The sequence below is a fragment of the Petromyzon marinus genome, unplaced genomic scaffold (genome assembly GCF_048934315.1).
Source record: "Petromyzon marinus isolate PM22_M1 ecotype Great Lakes invasive population unplaced genomic scaffold, UKy_Petmar_22M1.pri1.0 PM_G_Scaffold_84, whole genome shotgun sequence".
NCBI classification, from domain to species: Eukaryota; Metazoa; Chordata; class Hyperoartia; order Petromyzontiformes; family Petromyzontidae; genus Petromyzon; species Petromyzon marinus.
Window position 1 is genome coordinate 685,601 of NW_027423040.1, and position 22,398 is coordinate 707,998.

Genomic DNA, 22,398 nt, shown 5'->3' on the forward strand with positions numbered 1-22,398 from the left:
AAGCTGCCGTGTGCGCGCTTGCACTGAAATCCGAGGTGAGAAATTCTCATCGTGGTGGTGGTGGTGGTTGTTGTGGTGGTGGTTGTTGTTTACCAAGGTAGAGCCTCTCTCTCGTAGGGATGTCAGTTGAGTAGCAGCGAGCATGGGAATCGATGTCCAGGTTGGAACTTTACAGCGCGGGGCCTAGCCACGCGGGGCCTTGCCTCCTGCCCTCGCCTGATTGCGTTTACTTTAATTATCTCTCTTAAGTTTAATTTGTCTTCACCCGGCTCGCCACTTTGTAACTTTGTTTTATTGTCAATATTCACGCAGTTTTTATTTTCTTTTGTTAGCAGGCCAAGCCCGCTTGAGCTGCTATACCGCTCTTGTTATCAGAAGCGACCAAGCCCGCTTGAGCTGCTATACCGCTCTTGTTATCAGAAGCGACCTGCCCACAACAACACAAGGTGAGGCTTTGTCAACGTGTGTGAATGTTTTGACTTAAAACTTTGGTGACTGCAGGAATTAATATTCTTGGTTCTTTCGGTAAAGTCACGTAGATAGAAAATACAATTAAAATAACATAATAAACATAAAAAATAGTAAATAAAGCAAAAAACCCCACGTTTTGATTGCAACACAAGTGGTCTTTATTTAATGTAATTGTATTATCTGTTATTGTTATTTTCTGTCTACGTAACTTTACAGAAAGAACCAAGAATACGTGTGTCAATGTCTATCGGTCAAAGACGCGCAAACTCCAAATATACAGCAGGCGTCAGGGTCGGGATCGAACCCACGACTTCCTGTATACCAGGTGAGGTAGTTAACATCTCACCACGGAGAGAGACACGCAAACTCCAGTTAGCCTCGGATATGTTCGTTGATCCTCAATTAATTACTTTGTGGAGTGAGAAAGCAATCATGCCGTGCAAATGAAGGTGGCCAGGCGTGATTCTAGACACGCCACGGCCTGTTTACCCAGTGACAGTGTACAGTTTGTGTTTGCAGTAACGTCTATTAACTCTGTTGAACACGGAGGTTATAGCGTAACAATAGTTAACTTTTGCTTTCCTCTGGAACTCTTTATAAGAATGGAAACAGGAAGTTAACACAGCACGCACATGCAGCTGAAATCGGAACTGTTCATCCCAGCATTTAAGGAAATGTGAGCCTGGATTCATTAATTTAGTATTGTTTTAAACACCCTTTGCTATGTCAGCTGAATTTAGCTCTCGTAAATATTTCTTTTGTAGCCAGACCGCCGAAATTGTGTGCTTGGAGTTTTGGGTGAACATTCATTTTGAAGATACGAGGGCTTCCAGGCATGTTTACGACCATTTGCCCTCTCATTGTGTGCCATAACAGCCCTGTGATGAATTTGGGAAACGTTTTTACATCCTGAATATATGAATAAGTATAGACGTGTAAGTCACATGTGACTATATATGCATTCCTCTGTGCCTCGATACTGACGTGTAGATGGTGTGGATATTATTTTTTTCTGTCTGCAGCTGACGCTTCCTCTGACGCTTCCTCCGCAGAATTGGTCTGATGGAGCAAATGCGCTCAGCGCAGCTCGGTAGGACAAGGCTCCAATGCGACCGGTGTGCATACAGCACGGATCGTACTGGAGATTTCACACGGCACGAGAGAACTCACACAGGAGAGAAACCCCTCAAGTGCAGTGTGTGTGGGAAGGCGTTTTCACGGTCATCTGTTCTTAAAGAACACCAGAGAACACACACGGGAGAGAAACCCTTCAATTGCAGTGTGTGTGGGAAGGCGTTTGCACGTTCATCTGCTCTTGTAGAACACCAGAGAACACACACGGGAGAGAAACCCTTCAAGTGCAGTGTGTGTGGGAAGGCATTTGCACGTTCATCTGCTCTTGTAATACACCAGAGAACACACACGGGAGAGAAACCCTTCAAGTGCAGTGTGTGTGGGAAGGCGTTTCCACGTTCATCTGCTCTTGTAGAACACCAGAGAACATACAGGAGAGAAACCCTTCAAGTGCAGTGTGTGCGTGAAGGCGTTTGCACATTCATCTCTTCTTGTAGAACACCAGAGAACACACACGGGAGATAAACCCTTCAAGAGCAGTGTGTGTGGGAAGGCGTTTGTAGATTCATCTGTTCTTGTAGAACACCAGAGAACACACACGGGAGAGAAACCCTTCAAGTGAAGTGTGTGTGGGAAGGCGTTTGTAGATTCATCACATCTTCAAGTACACCAGAGAACACACACGGGAGAGAAACCCTTCAGGTGTACTCTGTGCGGGATAGCGTTTGCACATTCACAACATCTTCAAGTACACCAGAGAACACAAAAGCATCAGAAGATCCACAAGGAGTGGAGTCTGAAATCGGCTTGTGAAAGTCAAAGTGTCACAATGAGCCCATCCCTCATGAAACAAGAACCGGAAGAAAATCCCAGCTTGGACACTTTTAAAGGTATCGAGGTGAAATATGAAGAGGTGATGGTGAAGAGGGAAGAAGTGATGGTGAAGAGGGAAGAAGTTATGGTGAAGAGGGAAGAAGTGATGGTGAATAGTGAAGAAGTGAAGGTGAAATGTGAAGAATATTCAACTCCAAAATGGGACCTTCACATTGATGGAGGCAACGTGAAGCAGGAGGTGAATTCTGACTGTGAGGCAGAGCGAGGCAACTCCCAGCAATTCGTGGAAGTGGAGGTGTGGGTGGACTTCCTAGACAATACAAAGTCAAGTGGAGACCCGGTAGATGTGTAAGCCAGAGACAATGTCGCTACAGTAGATGCACCTTTGTCACAGGCCTTTAATGAAAAGTATGTGAAGTTGAACACTCAGCTCCTAGGTTCAACCTGCAGAGTAAGAGCGGCCAGTCTTTGTGGACCTGTGGGTTGGGTTGATCTCTAACCAGGAGCGAGAGCCAATAAGCTCCCAAGCATTCACTATTTTATCAATTGCATTTATATGGTGCCTGCTTAATCGCCCCCACGTGACTTTACCGAAAGAACCAAGAAGTATGGATCCCTGCAGTCACAAACTTCAAATCAAGATTGCATCAGCAACTCGAAGTTTTGTATCCCGTTTCAGACACTCGAAGAGCATCCCCAAGTAGCAGCTGCCCCTGTGTGGTACAAGGTAGTTGCCCTGCACCGGCATACATGTGGACAAGAGCCTGTCAGTAGGGGGCGTTGGTTGATGTGGCATCTTAGTTGTGTAGTTTGTAGGTAATGTTTCGATTTAAAGCTTTCGTGACTGCAGGGATTCATCTTCTTGGTTCTTTCGGTAACGTCACGTAGAAGGGAAATAATAAGATAATAAAAATGAAACGAAATAAAATCCTCACGACGTTCGCAAGAAGCCGAAACGTCGTGAGAATTTTATTTGATTATTTTATTATCTTATTATTTCCCTTCTACGTGACTTTGTAGGTAATGTTTAGAATGTTATCAATTTTGACCGAGACACCAGCGTGCAAATGGCAATAGTACGTTGTACATACACTGTTAAGTAGACGGCGCATATTTTTTTTTAAATAGCTTCTTGTTAATACGATGTAACCTGATGCAGTCTATTTCACTGCAGTAATTAAATTTTGTTAAAATGCCTGTCAATAATTTAGAATGAATACTTGTCTGATTGTGCGTTTGCATGTAACATTTTGTCTGAGGGTCACACATTGAATAAGTGATGTTAGGACAAAGTGTGTCTGTTTGGAAGTAACCTGTACAGAGAACTCGGGTGAGACCCGTTGTTCTTGTGATACAGGTCAAAGAGTACTTTTGTGTTTCACGAAGCGTCTGCCTCTGAAGCAACTCATCGTCTTTGAAATAGGGAGCACGCTCGGATCATTCATCAGTTACAAGGCATACCACTTAAAAGTTACACGTATAGGAGGAGGTACATTCTCTACAACACGAATTGTAGTTTTGTCTTACGTGTTGACGTAGATTTTGTCTAACTGGGACTAGAAATGCACCTTGCTGATTCACGTCTGGATGTTCGTAACCATCGGTTGAAGCAAGCCCCACTGTTGCAGTTGAGACGCTGTGCACCAATAAGGGTGCAAGCATTTTAGGGCCTTCGGCCAGGAAAGTCACAACATTTACGGCACACAAAGGACGCATTTACGCAAGCGCCCCATGCTCCGTTTTGAAGTTTTAAAATGAAACATCTTTGAATCGTGTTGTGTTTTGAATTAGATGATTGTTATTTCTTCATTAAAAACTTATTTCATTTTACATCCGGAAGACTTCGTTGAGAAGGACATTTCGTGTGAATGTTCTCTCGTCGTTAAGTTAGACGGCCTTGCCGGGGGTTCGGTTCGATGCGGACTTTCACCTGGTTGGGATTGCGGGATCGAGATAAGGCGACACAGAGTGGCTGGCTGTCTGCAGATCGATTCCAACATAATCGAACGTCTGTCCCTGCGCCTCCGTCGTTGGTACAGGGGGTGCGTGTCTCCGTTGTGGAGTTTCTGGATAATGTTTGGAATTACCCCAATTTTGACCGTGACACCAACATGCAATGACCTGTGCGTTGTGAATGACGCAACGTTATGTTTTACATCTGCCGTTTAGCAGACTGCGCATATTGTGGTGAATGTTGCTGGGGTAGCCAGGTGTGCCTGTCGGATTTTAACCTTGAACCTCTGCAATAAATAGAGAATGTGCTACAACATTCTTGATTCTTTCGGTAAAGTCACGTAAAACAAAAATAAATTTAAAAAATGCGTTTATTTTTATTATTTAATTCGTCATTTTTTTCTTCAATGTAACATTTTTTTAAATTTACGTGACTTGACGGAAAGAACCAAGAACGTTAATTCCTGCGGTCGCGAACGTTTTGAGTCAAAATAGAATGCGCCACCACTCGGCTCGCCTCAATCTGCGTGGAGGCGTGGGGGTGGGGGTCAGCCTGAGAGAGTTTCTCACCGGCGCAGAACTTCCACGCAGAGGCTCCACGCAGCTTCGTGCGGAGCGACAGGCCAGGCAGCTCCCACACAGCATGGTTTAGCTCGTTAACATTTATAGTCTTGCTTTCGGTAAGTCACGTAGATAGAAAGTAACAAAAACAAGAAAATTGGAAAATAATAAATTGATGAAAAGATGCCCATTGGTCGACTGAGATTACTGTGCCCCCCACAGTGTACACACACACACATTGTGTACACACAGTGTACACACACACTGTACAGACAGTGTACACACACAGTGTACACACACACAGTGTACACACACACACACAGTGTACACACAGTGCACACACACACAAAGTACACACACAGTGTACACACACAATGTACACACACAGTGTAGACACACAGTGTACACACACACAGTGTACACACACAGTGTATATACACAGTGTACACACAGTGTACACACACACAGTGTACACATACAGTGTACACAGTGTGTACGTGTGTACACACACACAGTGTACACACACAGTGTACGTACACACACAGAGTGTACACAATAATTTCAGTTTATATATTTTGGTATACCCCTGTGAGCCATTCGGCTCTTGAATCTAGTGCAACCACAACAAACACAAACACGAACAAGAAACACATCTTAAAGTGACTACTTTGTGTGACTCTGCAAACAGATAATCCATGAAAAAAACATCAAAATATTCCTGAAAAAAGCACCGTACACCAACGCTGTGTGCTAAACATCCCAGTGGGATGTGATGTCCCAGTTGTTGTTGCTGAGTTCAAGGGAGGGAGCAATGGAAAATGAATCTAAATCAACTTAAACTCCAATCCCGCTCTGTGACGTCACCACTCAGCATTACTTCATCAGCGTGAAACGCCAGGGGGAAGTGTCCCTCGCTAGTGACGTCATGTCACCAAGGTATTCACCCCACCCCGTCTACAGCGCCCTTGAGCGTGACGTCACCTCTGCCTGGGTCAACTTCCGTTATCTGTTCAAGTACAATCCTTATTTGGGCAAAGCTACGCCCGGTGACTGGCGGCTCATTAACATAATGTGTTCGTGAAGGCCGTCGCGAGTTTATTGCGACGGGTTTCAGCACCCACGCCCCATCCCTCCACGTATGGGCCGGGCTCATTAACATAATTTATTTAAATTAAGAACCGCTCGTTGCGGGAGGGGAGTGTCTTGTACCACTCAAGTGACGTCACCTCCTGTTGCCGCGTGACGTCACGAGGTAACAGGAAGCTATCGCTTCCTGCACTGAATTCCGAGGTGAGAAATTCTCATTGCGATTGTGTTGGTGGTTGTGGTGGTGGTTGTTGTTGTTTACCGAGGTAAAGCCTCTCTCTCTCGTAGGGATGTCAGTTGAGTAGTAGCGAGCATTGGAATCGATGTCCAGGTTGGAACTTTACAACGCGGGGCCTAGCCACGCGGGGCCTTGACTCCTGCCCTCGCCTGATCGCGTTTGCTTCAATTATCTCGCTTAGTTGAGTAATCTTTGTAAGAAAGTAATCTACCAGGCTATGCGTTCATTGTGTGTTAATCGACTCTCTGTGTTGCATTGCATTACATTTCAAAAATTGTACTCAGTTTATTTGATTTAGTGTGCTTTTGATTTAAAGCTTTATTGACTGCAGGGATTCATATTCTTGGTTCTTTCGGTAAAGTCACCTGCACGTAGAAGGGAAACAATAAAATAATAAAAATATATAAAACAATAAAATTCTCACGACGTTTCGACTGCAACACAAGAAGCAATCATCATCAGGTGTGAAAACCATCAGCAAGAAAATGTTCTTGTGTTGCTGTGGTTTTCACACCTGATGATGATTGCGCGTCTTGCAGTCGAAACGTCATGAGAATTTTATTGTTTTATATTTTTATTATTTTATTGTTTCCCTTCTACGTGGTGACTTTACCGACAGAACCAAGAATATAAGTGTGCTTTCTCTCTCTCTCTGCGTGTCCTCGTGTTATTATTATTTCCTGCAGTCACCAAAGTTCCAAATCTCTCATTGACACAAGGCCGTAATTATAATATATTACAATAATTATAATATGTTATAATAATTATAATATATATTGGTGGGGGACATATCCCCCCACAATAATCAAATATGCTCAAAATATCCCCCCCAATATATTGCTATAAAAATATTTTTTTAAAATAATAATTGCTATGCTATGTTAATAAAAACAATTTCGCTAAACCTTGGCCACAAAACCAGGACGTGTCTTCATATAGCAATGCGTAGATTTGTGTTTATATGATTGCGTTATACTTTATGAATCCCTAATCTCTGCCATTACATACTATGAAACAAGAAAAGTTAAAAAAGAAACAACACAGAGCAATGTCATACAATACAATATTATACAATATTGTATCAAATAATACAAATTCCATCCCATGTGTTAGTGAAATTTTTCAATATTTTAGGAAATGTCAGGAAATTAGTTTAAAAAATTAGATTTTTTCTTTCTGGGGGGCGGACCCCAGACCCCCTGGTAGATTTGGTCCCCCCCAATGTTGACTCCATGGCTACGGCCTTGTTATTCTGTCTCTCACTGTTCAAATAAACCTACCGTTAACATTATAGACTGATCATTTCTTTGTCAGTGGGCAAACGTACAAAATCAGCTGGGGATCAAATACTTTTTTCCCTCACTGTATGTGTGTATCTCTCTCTGTGTGTCTCTGTGTTATATCTCTCTCTGTCTGTGTGTCTCCGTGTCTGTGTTTTGTCTCTCTTTCAAATTGATCAACCTTTGGAAGAACGTGATCAACCAGGTGGGGTGTTGACTGTTATGTTGGCCGACTCTCTGTGTTGTATTGCATTACATTTCTAAGTTCACTAGGTTTGTTTTCTCTTGAATTTGTACCTAATGATGATTGCTTGTGTTGCAATTGAAACGTCGCATGCTATGTGCACACAGCGTTGGTGTACGGTGCTTTTTGTGGAATATTTTGCTGTTTTTCCCTGGATTTTCTGTTTGCACAGTGACACAAAGTCACTTCAAGATGTTTTCTTGTTCATGTTTTAGCTTTTTTGTTTGTTGCGGTTGCACCCGATTCAAGAGCCGAATGGCTCACAGGGATATACCAAATAACTGAACTATGAACTATGACCTATCCCCCACCTCCCCAAGCCTGTTAGCCACGCCCCATCACCCTCCCCCCCACACACGTCACTCCCCCCCCCACACCCTCCTCCCCAAGGCTGTTAGCCACGCCCCATCACCCTACCCCACACACACGTCACCCCCCCCTCCCCTAGCCTTGTTAGCCACGCCCCATCACCCTCCCCCCCACACACGTCACTCTCCCCCCCACACCCTCCTCCCCAAGCCTTGTTAGCCACGCCCCATCACCCTCCCCCCCACACGTCACTCCCCCACCTCACCCCCCCCCTCCCCGTGTCTGCTAGCGAGCCACGTGACAGGCAACGAGGAGACAGAGCGAGGCCTCGTGGCGAGGCTCACTGAGGAGGAGGATTTGACGAGGACGATGATGGCGGAGCTGCGGGGATCGTCGTCGTTGTTGGTGCCCGTGGGGCTCTGTGTCGCGTGCTGTGTCGGTCTCGTCGCCTGTGCCGGTGTAGAGACCGACGCCACGGGTACAGCAGCAGCAGCAGGAGCAGCAGCAGGAGCAACAGCAGCAGGAGGAGGTGAGTGATATTTTTGTAATTTATATATTCTCACAATAAGGAAAGGCGGTGTCTATTTGTGTCATCCCTTCACGTGAAGTCCTCGTCACAACAGCAACGTTTTGAGGCATAAGCAATTATAAAATAACATTTAGACTTAAAGCTTTCGTGACTGTGCAAGGATTCATCTTCTCGGTTGTTTCGGTAAAGTCACCACGTAGAAGGGAAACAAAATAATAAAACAAAACAAAATTCTCGCCTATTGTGTTTTTATTATTTTATTATTTCCCTTCTACGTGGTGACTTAACCGAAAGAACCAAGTATAATAAAACTCTTACTACATAGGATCACAAAGTGGCGTCACACACTGAGTTACTCGTTAGCTCATCAAGTTGTGTTATGGGTGGGGGAGGGGCGTCAGTGCGTTGATTGGTAATCGATGCTTGCCAATGCGTTGATTGGTAATCGATGTGTGTCAGTGCGTTGATTGGTAATCGATGCTTGTCAATGCGTTGATTGATAATCGATGTGTGTCAGTGCGTTGATTGGTAATCGATGTGTGTCAGTGCGTTGATTGGTAATCGATGTGTGTCAGTGCGTTGATTGGTAATCGATGTGTGTCAGTGCGTTGATTGGTAATCGATGCTCGTCAATGCGTTGATTGGTAATCGATGTTTGCCAATGCGTTGATTGGTAATCGATGTGTGTCAATGCGTTGATTGGTAATCGATGTGTGTCAATGTGTTGATTGGTAATCGATGTGTGTCAATGCGTTGATTGGTAATCGATGCTCGTCAATGCGTTGATTGGTAATCGATGTGTGTCAGTGCGTTGATTGGTAATCGATGTGTGTCAGTACGTTGATTGGTAATCGATGTGTGTCAATGCATTGATTGGTAATCGATGCTCGCCAATGCGTTGATAGGTAATCGATGCTCGTCAATGCGTTGATTGGTAATCGATGCTTGTCAATGCGTTGATTGGTAATCGATGTGTGTCAATGCGTTGATTGGTAATCGATGTGTGTCAGTACGTTGATTGGTAATCGATGTGTGTCAATGCGTTGATTGGTAATCGATGTGTGTCAGTACGTTGATTGGTAATCGATGTGTGTCAATGCGTTGATTGGTAATCGATGCTTGTCAATGCGTTGATTGGTAATCGATGTGTGTCAATGCGTTGATTGGTAATCGATGTGTGTCAGTGCGTTGATTGGTAATCGATGTGTGTCAATGCGTTGATTGGTAATCGATGTGTGTCAGTGCGTTGATTGGTAATCGATGTGTGTCAGTGCGTTGATTGGTAATCGATGCTCGTCAGTGCGTTGATTGGTAATCGATGTGTGTCAGTACGTTGATTGGTAATCGATGTGTGTCAATGCGTTGATTGGTAATCGATGCTTGCCAATGCGTTGATTGGTAATCGATGTGTGTCAGTGCGTTGATTGGTAATCGATGCTTGCCAATGCGTTGATTGGTAATCGATGCTTGTCAATGCGTTGATTGGTAATCGATGCTTGCCAATGCGTTGATTGGTAATCGATGCTTGTCAATGCGTTGATTGGTAATCGATGTGTGTCAGTACGTTGATTGGTAATCGATGCTCGTCAATGCGTTGATTGGTAATCGATGCTCTTCAATGCGTTGATTGGTAATCGATGTTTGTCAGTGTATTGATTGGTAATCGATGTGTGTCAGTGCGTTGATTGGTAATCGATGTGTGTCAGTGCGTTGATTGGTAATCGATGTGTGTCAGTGCGTTGATTGGTAATCGATGTGTGTCAGTGCGTTGATTAGTAATCGATGTGTGTCAGTGCGTTGATTGGTAATCGATGCTCGTCAATGCGTTGATTGGTAATCGATGTGTGTCAGTGCGTTGATTGGTAATCGATGTGTGTCAGTACGTTGATTGGTAATCGATGTGTGTCAGTGCGTTGATTAGTAATCGATGTGTGTCAGTGTGTTGATTGGTAATCGATGTGTGTCAATGCGTTGATTGGTAATCGATGTGTGTCAGTGCATTGATTGGTAATCGATTTGTGTCAATGCGTTGATTGGTAATCGATGTGTGTCAGTGCGTTGATTGGTAATCGATGTGTGTCAGTACGTTGATTGGTAATCGATGTGTGTCAATGCGTTGATTGGTAATCGATGTGTGTCAGTGCGTTGATTGGTAATCGATGTGTGTCAGTGCGTTGATTGGTAATCGATGTGTGTCAATGCGTTGATTGGTAATCGATTTGTGTCAGTGCGTTGATTGGTAATCGATGTGTGTCAATGCGTTGATTGGTAATCGATGTGTGTCAGTGCGTTGATTGGTAATCGATGTGTGTCAGTGCGTTGATTGGTAATCGATGCTCGTCAATGCGTTGATTGGTAATCGATGTGTGTCAGTGCGTTGATTGGTAATCGATGTGTGTCAGTACGTTGATTGGTAATCGATGTGTGTCAGTGCGTTGATTGGTAATCGATGCTCGTCAATGCGTTGATTGGTAATCGATGTGTGTCAGTGCGTTGATTGGTAATCGATGTGTGTCAGTACGTTGATTGGTAATCGATGTGTGTCAATGCGTTGATTGGTAATCGATGCTTGCCAATGCGTTGATTGGTAATCGATGTGTGTCAGTGCGTTGATTGGTAATCGATGCTTGCCAATGCGTTGATTGGTAATCGATGCTTGTCAATGCGTTGATTGGTAATCGATGCTTGCCAATGCATTGATTGGTAATCGATGCTTGTCAATGCGTTGATTGGTAATCGATGTGTGTCAGTACGTTGATTGGTAATCGATGCTCGTCAATGCGTTGATTGGTAATCGATGCTCTTCAATGCGTTGATTGGTAATCGATGTTTGTCAGTGTATTGATTGGTAATCGATGCTTGTCAATGCGTGATTGGTAATCGATGCTTGTCAGTGCGTTGATTGGTAATCGATGCTCGTCAATGCGTTGATTGGTAATCGATGTGTGTCAGTGCGTTGATTGGTAATCGATGCTTGTCAATGCGTTGATTGGTAATCGATGTTTGTCAATGCGTTGATTGGTAATCGATGTGTGTCAATGCGTTGATTGGTAATCGATGCTTGTCAATGCGTTGATTGGTAATCGATGCTTGTCAATGCGTTGATCTGCTTGCGTTGTGATCGAAACGTCGTGATTGTGATTTGTTTTAATATAATTTTATTGTACTTCTACACACGTGACTTTACCGACAAAAACACCACAACGAGTAATTTTATCGCGGTCACGATAGCTTTAATACCTCATTAACAGAAAGAGTTTTGTTTACTCATTTTGTTGTGTTCGTCAGCCCCAGTGTTCTGTTTCGATTTAAAGCTTTCGTGACTGCAAGGATTCATCTTCTTTGGTTCTTTCGGTATAGTCACCACCACGTAGAATGAGAATAAAATAATAAATTGATAAAATAAAATAACACAGTAAAATTCTCACGACGTTTCGGCCACAACACAAGCGGCCTTCATCAGGTGAAGGGACGAGACTGTCTGGAGGACAGCGCTGATGAAGGCCACTTGTGTTGTAGCCGAAACGTCGTGAGAATTTTACTGTGTTATTTTATTTGATCAATTTATTATTTTATTCTCATTCTACGTGGTGACTTTACCAAAAGAACCAAAAAAGAGAGTTTTGTTTCTTCATTTTGTTGTGTTCGTCAGCCCCAGTAAGCCACATCGTGACGCTACAGAACTTTAAACGAACACACCGCACTAACACGTACACAACAAGTACCAGCACTGTGTGTGACACTCATTACTCCTATTGATTCGTCTGTGTGGGGGGATGTGTGTGTGTGTGGTGTGTGGGGGAGGGGATGTGTGTGTGTGTGTGGGGGGATGTGTGTGTGTGTGGGGATGTGTGTGTGTATGGGGAGGGGATGTGTGTGTGTGTGTGTGGGGGGGGATGTGTGTGGGGGGGGAGGGGATGTGTGTGTGTGTGGGGAGGGGATGTGTGTGTGTGGGGGGGGATGTGTGTGTGGGGGGGGTGTGTGTGGGGATGTGTGTGTGGGGGGAGGGGATGTGGTGAGTGGGGGGAGGGGATGTGTGTGTGTGGGGGGAGGGGAGAGAGATCCATTGTCATTGTTACAGGATCCAATTATTATTGTGTGGTGACGTGCCCTGTTGATTGTTAATTGTGTCTGTGTAGTTAACTGCAGGGCACGCGGCCTCTGTGGGACTGTTAGAGGGATGTGAATGTCACGGCTACCCTGCCAGCTGAATGTATTTGTGTCATTCACGGTACTTCACAGATAACCGGAAGGTTTTAATGATGATGGCATTTTACTTGGAATTTTCATTGAGCTTTCAAGGAACTTTTTTTCACCACTAATTTATTAACGTCCCTAACGAGAGTTGTTGTTGTCACCACGCCTACGGTGGTGTTAATGTGTTTGTGTTTTCACATCGTTGGAATTGTAAAGCTCCCGCTTTTGCTCTTTTGTTAGGTCGTGGGGAATCCAATGGCGGTGCTAATTGAATGTTCGCAGTCACTAATTCAAGGCGTCTCCTTAACAACAACAACAAAGTTGAGCACCACCCTCCCCCCCAGACCTGCAAGTTAGTCATTGTTAGTCATTGAAGTTAGTCATTGAAGTCATTAAAGTTAGTCATTGACTAGCTTGCAGGTCTGGGGGGGTTCAGCCATTGACTAACTTGAATTTTTCACCCCCTGCGTCATTCTCATCGTTTTCACAAGTTGCGGTGGTTTCTGATGTTTCTCTCAATTACCACGACTCACGGTGACCCCCCCACCCCCCCACTCCGTCACCTCCACTGCAATCCCAACCCGACCCACAGCCCCCTCCGCGCCCCCACAGAACATCACGTGCGTGGCCCTCAACTCCAGCAGCCTGCTGGTCAGCTGGGAGCCGCCACCCGCTCACGGCCAGCAAGACGGCGGCGGCGGCGGCGTCACGGGGTACATGGTGGCCTACAGGGAGCTGCCCAGCCAAGGCGTGGCGCACGCAGCAGACGCAGACGACGGCTCGGGGGATGGGGACGACGACGACGACGACGAGGAAGAAGAAGGGGACGACGAGGAAGAAGGGGACCACCAAGGGGAACACCAAGGGGACCACCACCAAGGGGACGAGGAAGGGGACGGCACGGGAGGGCGGCCGAGCCGGGGGGGCGGCTGGCGCCGGACGCCGCGTCAGCCCGCGTACCGGAGGAGCGTGACGCTGCACGGGCTGACCAGGTGGGCCCCCTACGAGGTGACGGTGCGGGCCTACACGGGGGCCGGCCCGGGGCCCTCGTCGCCGCCCGTCCAGGCTCGCACGCGCGACGATGGTACGTCAGGGGGGGGGGCGCCGTGTTCCCGGCCGGCCGCACCGTAGCCGTGCCGGCCGCGCCGTAGCCGTGCCGGCCGCGCCGATGCTCCGACGTGGCTCCCGAGTGTTTTCCCTCCTGATCTTGGCGTCTTCGCAGCTAACGGTCGCGTCTGGCCCGAATCCTTCCCTGTCGGCTTGCTGCACCGCTCCTCTCTCTCGTGTCATGCCAAATGATAATTGACGCGGCTCTGGGATGAACACCCACGCCAACTTGGGCCGTGAAATCATTTTCGTCTCCATCTGGTTAATTTTCCCCGTCTGCATTTTTAGCAGTCGCCCTTTGCTTGAGTGCCCCCCCTTCCCCCCCCCCGCGTGCCGCCCAAAGTTCCCACCGCGGAGCTCCGCAAGGGGTCGTGGACTGCACGCCCATCAACCATTTTAGTGTCCGTCCCTTGGGGTGCACGGCTGAGACCAGGCCACTTTAGGTTGGAATGGGCTCCTGGGTGTACACCCACCGCCGGAGTGGAAGAATGGCAGGCACATCTTACAGATGACTAGCCGATGGTCATTGTCCAGATCGGCTCCACGGCAGGTTCTGGTCTCAAGGGCACGGGCTCACATCCGCTGTTGCATCCACTACGTAGTCCGGCAGATGGTTCTTGCTTGGACTCGGCATCCATCCGTGATGTTGTGCGGATGCGCCGATGCCGGAACAGCGTGTTGGTAATTACAAGCCCATGGGCTGCACAAAAATCTAGCGGCCTCCTGCCGTTGTTATTGAGCTGATCTGGCCCACGCCTTCCAATTACTCCAGACCAGGTGCCTCGCGCATTGAAGTCGCCCAACGGGATGACTCTATCCCGAGTGGCCACTTTTGCTAGCACCTGTGACAGGAGGTCATAAAAGCCATAGACAGACACAGATACACAAAGACATAGACACAGACAGACACAGAATTGATGAAGACCAAATCCTCCTCCTCACGAACTTCATCCAACAACACCGCTCAGCTATGCAATCTGTCTGTGTTTGTCTGTCTGTGTCTCGCTGTCTGTATCTGTCTCACTTTTTCTCTCTGTTTCCCCGTGTCTCTACGTCTCCCCATTTCTACCCGTGTCTCCCCGTATCTCCCCGTGCCTCCCCAATCTCGTAGCCACCACCACCACTACCACCTCCCGCTCCTCCCCACCCTCGTCCGGGGTGTCTACGGGAGACAAGGCGACGCTCCCCTCCAGCGGCAGTAGCAGCGCCTCCATCAGCTTCCTGTCGGTCATAACGGTGCTGGCGATCCTCCCCTTCCTGATGTGCACCGTGTGGGGCAGAGGGAGCGCCGGCAAGCGTCCCGGTGAGCGGCGGTGGCGTTGCGGTGGCTACGGAGATGTTGACTGCCTCGCTTCGTGCTTGGGAGGTCGTGGGTTGGATCCAGACTCTGACGACGCCTGCTGCTGCCGCTGTTTATTTAAAGTTTGCGGTGTCTCTCATGATCATCATCACAATGGCTGAGATGTTGACGACCTCGCCTGGTACACAGGAGTCCGTGGGTTACATCCCCGCCCCTGACACCTATATATTTGGAGTTTGCGGTGTCTCCCTCATCATCATCATCACGGTGGCTATGAGATGTTAACTACCTCGCCTGGTACGCAGGAGGTCATGGGTTCTATCCCGACCCTGACACTTCCTGCGTTTACGCATTCAGAGCCATTTGGCTGCTGCTCTTTATTTGCCACCCGATGACGACGATGATGACGATGACGATGATGACGACGATGACGATGACGATGACGACGAGGAAAATGACGATGATGACGACGATGATGACGATGATGACGATGATGACGACGGTGATGATGACGACAATGACGACGATGATGACAACGATGACGATGATGATGACGACGACGATGATGATGTCGTCGACGATGATAACGACGACGATGACGACGACGACAATAAGCCACTGAGTTCAGCTGTCACTTGTGATAGCCGGCGTAGCTTCTACTAAACAAGTCACGTAGTAGCACAGTGGGGGGCTTACCCGGTAAGATACACAAACAAGGTATTGGTGTTTGTTTCTATATACTTGTTATAGATTTGTTAACCGTTGCTCTACTTTGCACGTGCCAACGGCGGCGCATGTGTTTGTGTTCGTGTTCGCGTGTTCCATTTGTCGCAACGTTCCGCGTAGATTTTTCTCGTTCCCCAGCAGACGAGCGAGGAGGAAACGCCCCGAGCCTGGTCCCCGAGAAGGATACCGTCTCTGATTGCAGGTAGCCACCGCCAACACAGCTGCCGCCACCGTGGTGGAACAGAAACAATCTGAATTTTAAGACCTCGTCCCACCCCCCCCCCCCCCCGGTTGACACCGCCGGATGAAAGCCACTCCCCAAGTGGTCGCCACACCACGCGGGGCGACGCGACACAGCGCTCCGTACGTACACGCTCACGCGCTAGGTACGTACGTATCACTCTCACGCTAGGTTAGTACGTATCATTCTCACGCTAGGTAAGTACGTATCACTCTCACGCTAGGTAAGTACGTATCACTCTCACGCTAGGTTAGTACGTATCACTCTCGCGCTAGGTTAGTACGTATCACTCTCACGCTAGGTTAGTACGTATCACTCTCACGCTAGGTTAGTACGTATCACTCTCACGCTAGGTTAGTACGTATCACTCTCACGCTAGGTACGTACGTATCACTCTCACGCTAGGTTAGCACGTATCACTCTCACGCTAGGTTAGCACATATCATTCTCACGCTAGGTTAGTACGTATCACTCTCACGCTAGGTTAGTACGTATCACTCTCACGCTAGGTACGTACGTATCACTCTCACGCTAGGTTAGCACGTATCATTCTCACGCTAGGTAAGTACGTATCACTCTCACGCTAGGTAAGTACGTATCACTCTCACGCTAGGTTAGTACGTATCACTCTCGCGCTAGGTTAGTACGTATCACTCTCACGCTAGGTTAGTACGTATCACTCTCACGCTAGGTTAGTACGTATCACTCTCACGCTAGGTTAGTACGTATCATTCTCACGCTAGGTAAGTACGTATCACTCTCACGCTAGGTAAGTACGTATCACTCTCACGCTAGGTTAGTACGTATCACTCTCGCGCTAGGTTAGTACGTATCACTCTCACGCTAGGTTAGTACGTATCACTCTCACGCTAGGTTAGTACGTATCACTCTCACGCTAGGTACGTACGTATCACTCTCACGCTAGGTTAGCACGTATCACTCTCACGCTAGGTTAGCACATATCATTCTCACGCTAGGTTAGTACGTATCACTCTCACGCTAGGTTAGTACGTATCACTCTCACGCTAGGTACGTACGTATCACTCTCACGCTAGGTTAGCACGTATCATTCTCACGCTAGGTAAGTACGTATCACTCTCACGCTAGGTTAGCATGTATCATTCTCACGCTAGGTTAGTACGTATCACTCTCACGCTAGGTACGTACGTATCACTCTCGCGCTAGGTTAGTACGTATCACCCTCACACTAGGTTAGTGCGTATCACTCTCACGCTAGGTTAGTACGTATCACCCTCACGCTAGGTTAGCACGTATCACTCTTACTCTAGGTTAGCACGTATCACTCTCACGCTAGGTTAGCACGTATCACTCTCACGCTAGGTTAGCACGTATCATTCTCACGCTAGGTGCGTACATATCATTCTCACGCTAGGTTAGTACGTATCACTCTCACGCTAGGTTAGTACGTATCACCCTCACACTAGGTTAGTGCGTATCATTCTCACGCTAGGTTAGTACCTATCACTCTTACGCTAGGTTAGTACGTATCACCCTCACGCTAGGTTAGTGCGTATCATTCTCACGCTAGGTTAGTACGTATCACTCTCACGCTAGGTTAGTGCGTATCATTCTCACGCTAGGTTAGTATGTATCATTCTCACGCTAGGTACGTACGTATCACTCTCACGCTAGGTACGTACGTGTCACTCTCACGCTACGTTACTATGTACACGCTCACGCGCTAGGTACGTACGTATCACTCTCACGCTAGGTTAGCACGTATCATTCTCGCGCTAGGTAAGTACGTATCACTCTCACGCTAGGTTAGTACGTATCACTCTCACGCTAGGTTAGTACGTATCACTCTCACGCGCTAGGTACGTATGTATCACTCTCATGCTAAGTTAGTACGTATCACTCTCACACTAGGATAGTACCTATCACTCTCACACTAGGTTAGTACGTATCACTCTCACGCTAGGTTAGTACCTATCACTCTCACGCTAGGTTAGTACGTATCACTCTCACGCTAGGTACGTACGTATCACTCTCACGCGCTAGGTACGTACGTATCACTCTCACGCTAGGTTAGCACGTATCATTCTCACGCTAGGTAAGTACGTATCACTCTCACGCTAGGTTAAGTACGTATCACTCTCACGCTAGGTTAGTACGTATCACTCTCACGCGCTAGGTACGTACGTATCACTCTCACGCTAGGTTAGTACGTATCACTCTCACGCTAGGTTAGTACGTATCACTCTCACACTAGGTTAGTACGTATCACTCTCACGCTAGGTACGTAAATATCACTCTCACACTAGGTACGTACGTATCACTCTCACGCTAGGTTAGTACGTATCACTCTCACGCTAGGTACGTACGTATCACTCTCACGCTAGGTACGTACGTATCACTCTCACGCTAGGTTTGTACGTATCACCCTCACGCTAGGTGCGTACGTATCATTCTCACGCTAGGTTAGTATGTATCATTCTCACGCGCTAGGTACGTACGTACACACTCACGCGCTAGGTAAGTACGTATCATTCTCACGCTAGGTACGTACGTATCACTCTCACGCTAGGTTAGTACGTATCACTCTCACGCTAGGTTAGTACGTATCACCCTCACCCTAGGTTAGTGCGTATCACCCTCATGCTAAGTTAGTACGTATCATTCTCACGCTAGGTTAGTACGTATCATTCTCACGCTAGGTACGTACGTATCACTCTCACGCTAGGTTAGCATGTATCATTCTCACGCTAGGTTAGTACATATCACTCTCACGCTAGGTACTTACGTATCAGTCTCACGCTAGGTTAGTACGTATCATTCTCACGCTAGGTTAGTACATATCACTCTCACGCTAGGTACGTACGTATCACTCTCACGCTAGGTTAGTACATATCACTCTCACGCTAGGTACGTACGTATCACTCTCACGCTAGGTTAGTACATATCACTCTCACGCTAGGTACGTACGTATCACTCTCACGCTAGGTACATACGTATCACTCTCACGCTAGGTTAGTACTTATCACTCTCACGCTAGGTACGTACGTATCACTCTCACGCTAGGTACATACGTATCACTCTCATGCTAGGTTAGTACTTCTTATCACTCTCACGCTAGGTACGTACGTATCACCCTCGCCTACTTTCTCCGCTCCCTCCAGCGGCTACGGGAGCAACGTGCTGGCCGGTGACGGCGGAGACGGCAGCGACACCGTGGAGATGATGTAGCTGCACGTGGAGGTGGAGGAGGTGGTGGAGGTGGTGGAGGTGGAGGAGGTGGTGGAGGTGGTGGAGGTGTAAGGGGAGGAGGAGGCTGACGGTGACAAGCCCTGCCGATGGTTCTCTCCCGGCCTTCATTGGTGCACTGGCTACTGACACCGAGCCCCCAGCAGCCTAGTGAGGCTGTACGCGGCACGGGGAATCTTTGTGTTTGTGTGTGCAGCGTTTGCAAGTCCGCCACTGGAGTGTGGTATTGTTTTTGTTATTATCCTCACGTTGATTAAAAGTAATTTCCCCCCCCCCCCCGACTTGATTTTCAAGCTGTAAATCGTGGGGGGGGTGGCGCTCGCATCGTTCCCGGAACGATGCGAGCGTCGACAGAAAAGCGTCGTCCGTTCGACTCGCCCTTCCCCCCCCCCCGCGTCGCGGTTCTGTTTGACGTCGCTCCCGTGTCCCAGGGTTGGTTGTGGGTCACGTGGTCTGTCGTGGCCTCCTCCTCTCTCCCTGCCTGCCTGCCCTCAGAGTGAGGGCACTTGGCGGCTGTTTTGTTTGCTGGAGACATTGTAGTGGTGGTGGCGATGGTGATGGTGGTGATAATAAAGGTGCCAGGTTCAACACTCACCTGGGCTGGAACTCCTCTTAGCAGGAGGACACGTGATGTTGTTCGCGACGCCGTTTTGCAAGTCGTGCACGAGACTCGAACAAGAAACTAAACCACGTTTTATTTTTACCGGGTAAGGCCCCCCATTGAGATGCTGTGTAGCTCTCTCAGAACGGCCCTGACCTGGCCATTACAAATTAGAGCTCTACCAGTTAGATTTATCATCATCATCACGTGGACATTTACAGCAGTTGCCAAATACTCAAACTCACGTTTCTCAAATGTGGAAGGGGAAATCCGGAAGGACCTGGAAACAAAATCCACACCCTGGCCTGGGTCCTCGTCCGCGTGTTGGTGACTGCTTCTCCCGAACGTAGATCGTCGATCTTCAGATGACGAGAGTCAACGCAGAGCCCCGGTCCCTGGTGGGGAGCCCGGTTTACCGGCTCCTGGCCCGTGGCTAAGGCCCCGCCCTCGGCCACGACCACCGTCGAGAACGCCTCCTGGGCTTTCTCGACCCTTCCCGTGGGATCTCGCCCCCTGGCACGTGACCTACCCCCTAGCCCAATTCAGAGCGAATCCAAAAAGCTACGATCTGTTGTTTGCTGGCTGAATGCCTCCCTTCAATCGTGGCTACGGTGGCAAAAAGCCACCGAGCTTTTTCTGCCCGTGAGCTGTGATCTTACCGCCCCGTCTGCGTTCATCGGTTATCGCCCCCTTATCGCCGTGCCGCCCTGGCCAAACTCAACAGGACACCTCCACGGTAATATATTGTCCTGAGAGGCGTTACGGTCGTCCTGAAGCCAACTCTACCAGAGCGAGAGAGAGAGAGAGGAGGCAGTGTGCGTAGAGTTGTGGTGGGCCCCCGAAAGTTCACCGTGACAAGTCAGGGGCCCCGATGCTGATGGGAAGATCGCCAGTTGGGGTAGACACGTGGCTGCGCCTCACCACGCGATTCCCGCGCACGTGACCTCTTGACCCGCACGACCGAATTCCGCATTCCTAAGGCTACGCGAGCACCCCGCACCCTTCCCGTGCGCTTACAAGAACAGAACCCACACCCCCCAGTAGCCCCCCCCAGCCTTAACAGCGTGTTAGGGCAAATACTAATAGGAGTCCACTGGAGACAGAGCCGGGTTAAGATTGTGTAAGCCCCCTGGGCTACAGGTACTGTGAGGCCCCCTGATAAAAATGTTCAAAAGGAAAATTTTTTTATTTAAAGCTTTCGTGACTGCAGTAATTCATATTCTTAGCTCTTTCGGTAAAGTCACGTTGAAGGGAAACAATACATTTTTTTATTGTTTTATATATTTTTTATTATTTTATTGTTTCCCTTCAACGTGACTTTATATATTTATTATTTTATTGTTTCCCTTCAACGTGACTATATATTATTTTATTGTTTCCCTTCAACGTGACTTTATATATATTTTATTATTTTATTGTTTCCCTTCAACGTGACTTTACCGAAAGAGCTAAGAATAAGGAAAACAAAGTTAAAGAAAAATAAAATGTATATTTTTTGTTACAAGGCTAACGACGAATAAAATTCAGCATGCGCAACTGAAATCACTTTTCACTTCGCCTCTGGAGGCGCTTCAGCTGGACGAGGCCCCTGGGCTGCAGCCCCTGAAGCCCCCCGCCCCCACGCCCGAATCCGGCCCCGATGTTGGATGTTGGTGGATGAGTGAGCGAGTGAGGGAGAGTGTGAGAGAGAGAGGGGAGTGTGAGTGAGGACGAGTGAGTGATGTACGCGCATCGGTTCATCCGGCGGTTGTTTATTTTAGCGTTTCGGCGGTAAATGTGCGATCGGGGCGACAAGCTCGTACGCGCGGAACGTTGCAAATCACGCGGCTGTGGAAACTTTAGCTGACGTGGAAATAAGTCGATAATCCTTCGACGCGCCCGCGCGCACAAAACCAGAGCGCCGCGCAAATTCGAGAATGGTGTTGAAACCGCGTCAACGATTGGGGAAAAACAATAAATCTCGAGGCTCACTCAAACAACAAATATTAAGGAACGCGACCCTAAATAACAAACCGCGGGGCGGCGTGGCGCGCTCGCGAGTCCCGACGTACCGCGGCAACGGTGCCGAAGCAGACGAGCAAAAAAATTCTAGATTTGAAGATTTAGTGACCGCGAGGATCCACACACTCTTTGGTTCTATTCGGTAAAGTCACGCAGGTAAAAACAATAAAAAATCACGACGTTTCGGCCACAACACAAGCGGCCTTCATCAGGTGACTTATTGTCCCGTTGTCTGTTAAAAGCTCTAACAGGTGAAAACCCTCCCCGTAGAGGCTATCAATTCTAGATTTGAAGCTTTCGTGACTGCGAGGATCCACGCTCTTTGGTTCTATTCGGTAAAGTCACGCGGGTAAAAAAATAAAACAAAAATCACGACGTTTCGGCCACAGCACAAGCGGGCGTCAAAGGTCTCGCCACGGAG

General features: G+C 47.7%; 2 protein-coding genes across 2 annotated transcripts in view; both read left to right on the forward strand.

Moving 5' to 3' along the window:
• Positions 1-19,393, forward strand: LOC142921693 (uncharacterized). Its single transcript, XM_076063001.1, has 7 exons — positions 1-35; positions 8,340-8,579; positions 13,369-13,860; positions 14,995-15,186; positions 16,030-16,111; positions 16,221-16,295; positions 19,291-19,393. The coding sequence occupies exons 2-7, from the start codon at positions 8,420-8,422 to the stop codon at positions 19,355-19,357; spliced, it is 1,068 nt and encodes a 355-aa protein (XP_075919116.1). The 5' UTR covers positions 1-35; positions 8,340-8,419; the 3' UTR covers positions 19,358-19,393.
• The window catches only part of LOC142921692 (hydroxylysine kinase-like), a 17,329-nt gene continuing 14,313 nt past the window's right edge, over positions 19,383-22,398 (forward strand). Inside the window, exon 1 of the mRNA XM_076063000.1 lies at positions 19,383-19,525. Coding sequence (XP_075919115.1) covers positions 19,465-19,525 — 61 coding nt within the window. The 5' untranslated portion in view covers positions 19,383-19,464. The remainder of the gene's footprint in view (positions 19,526-22,398) is intronic.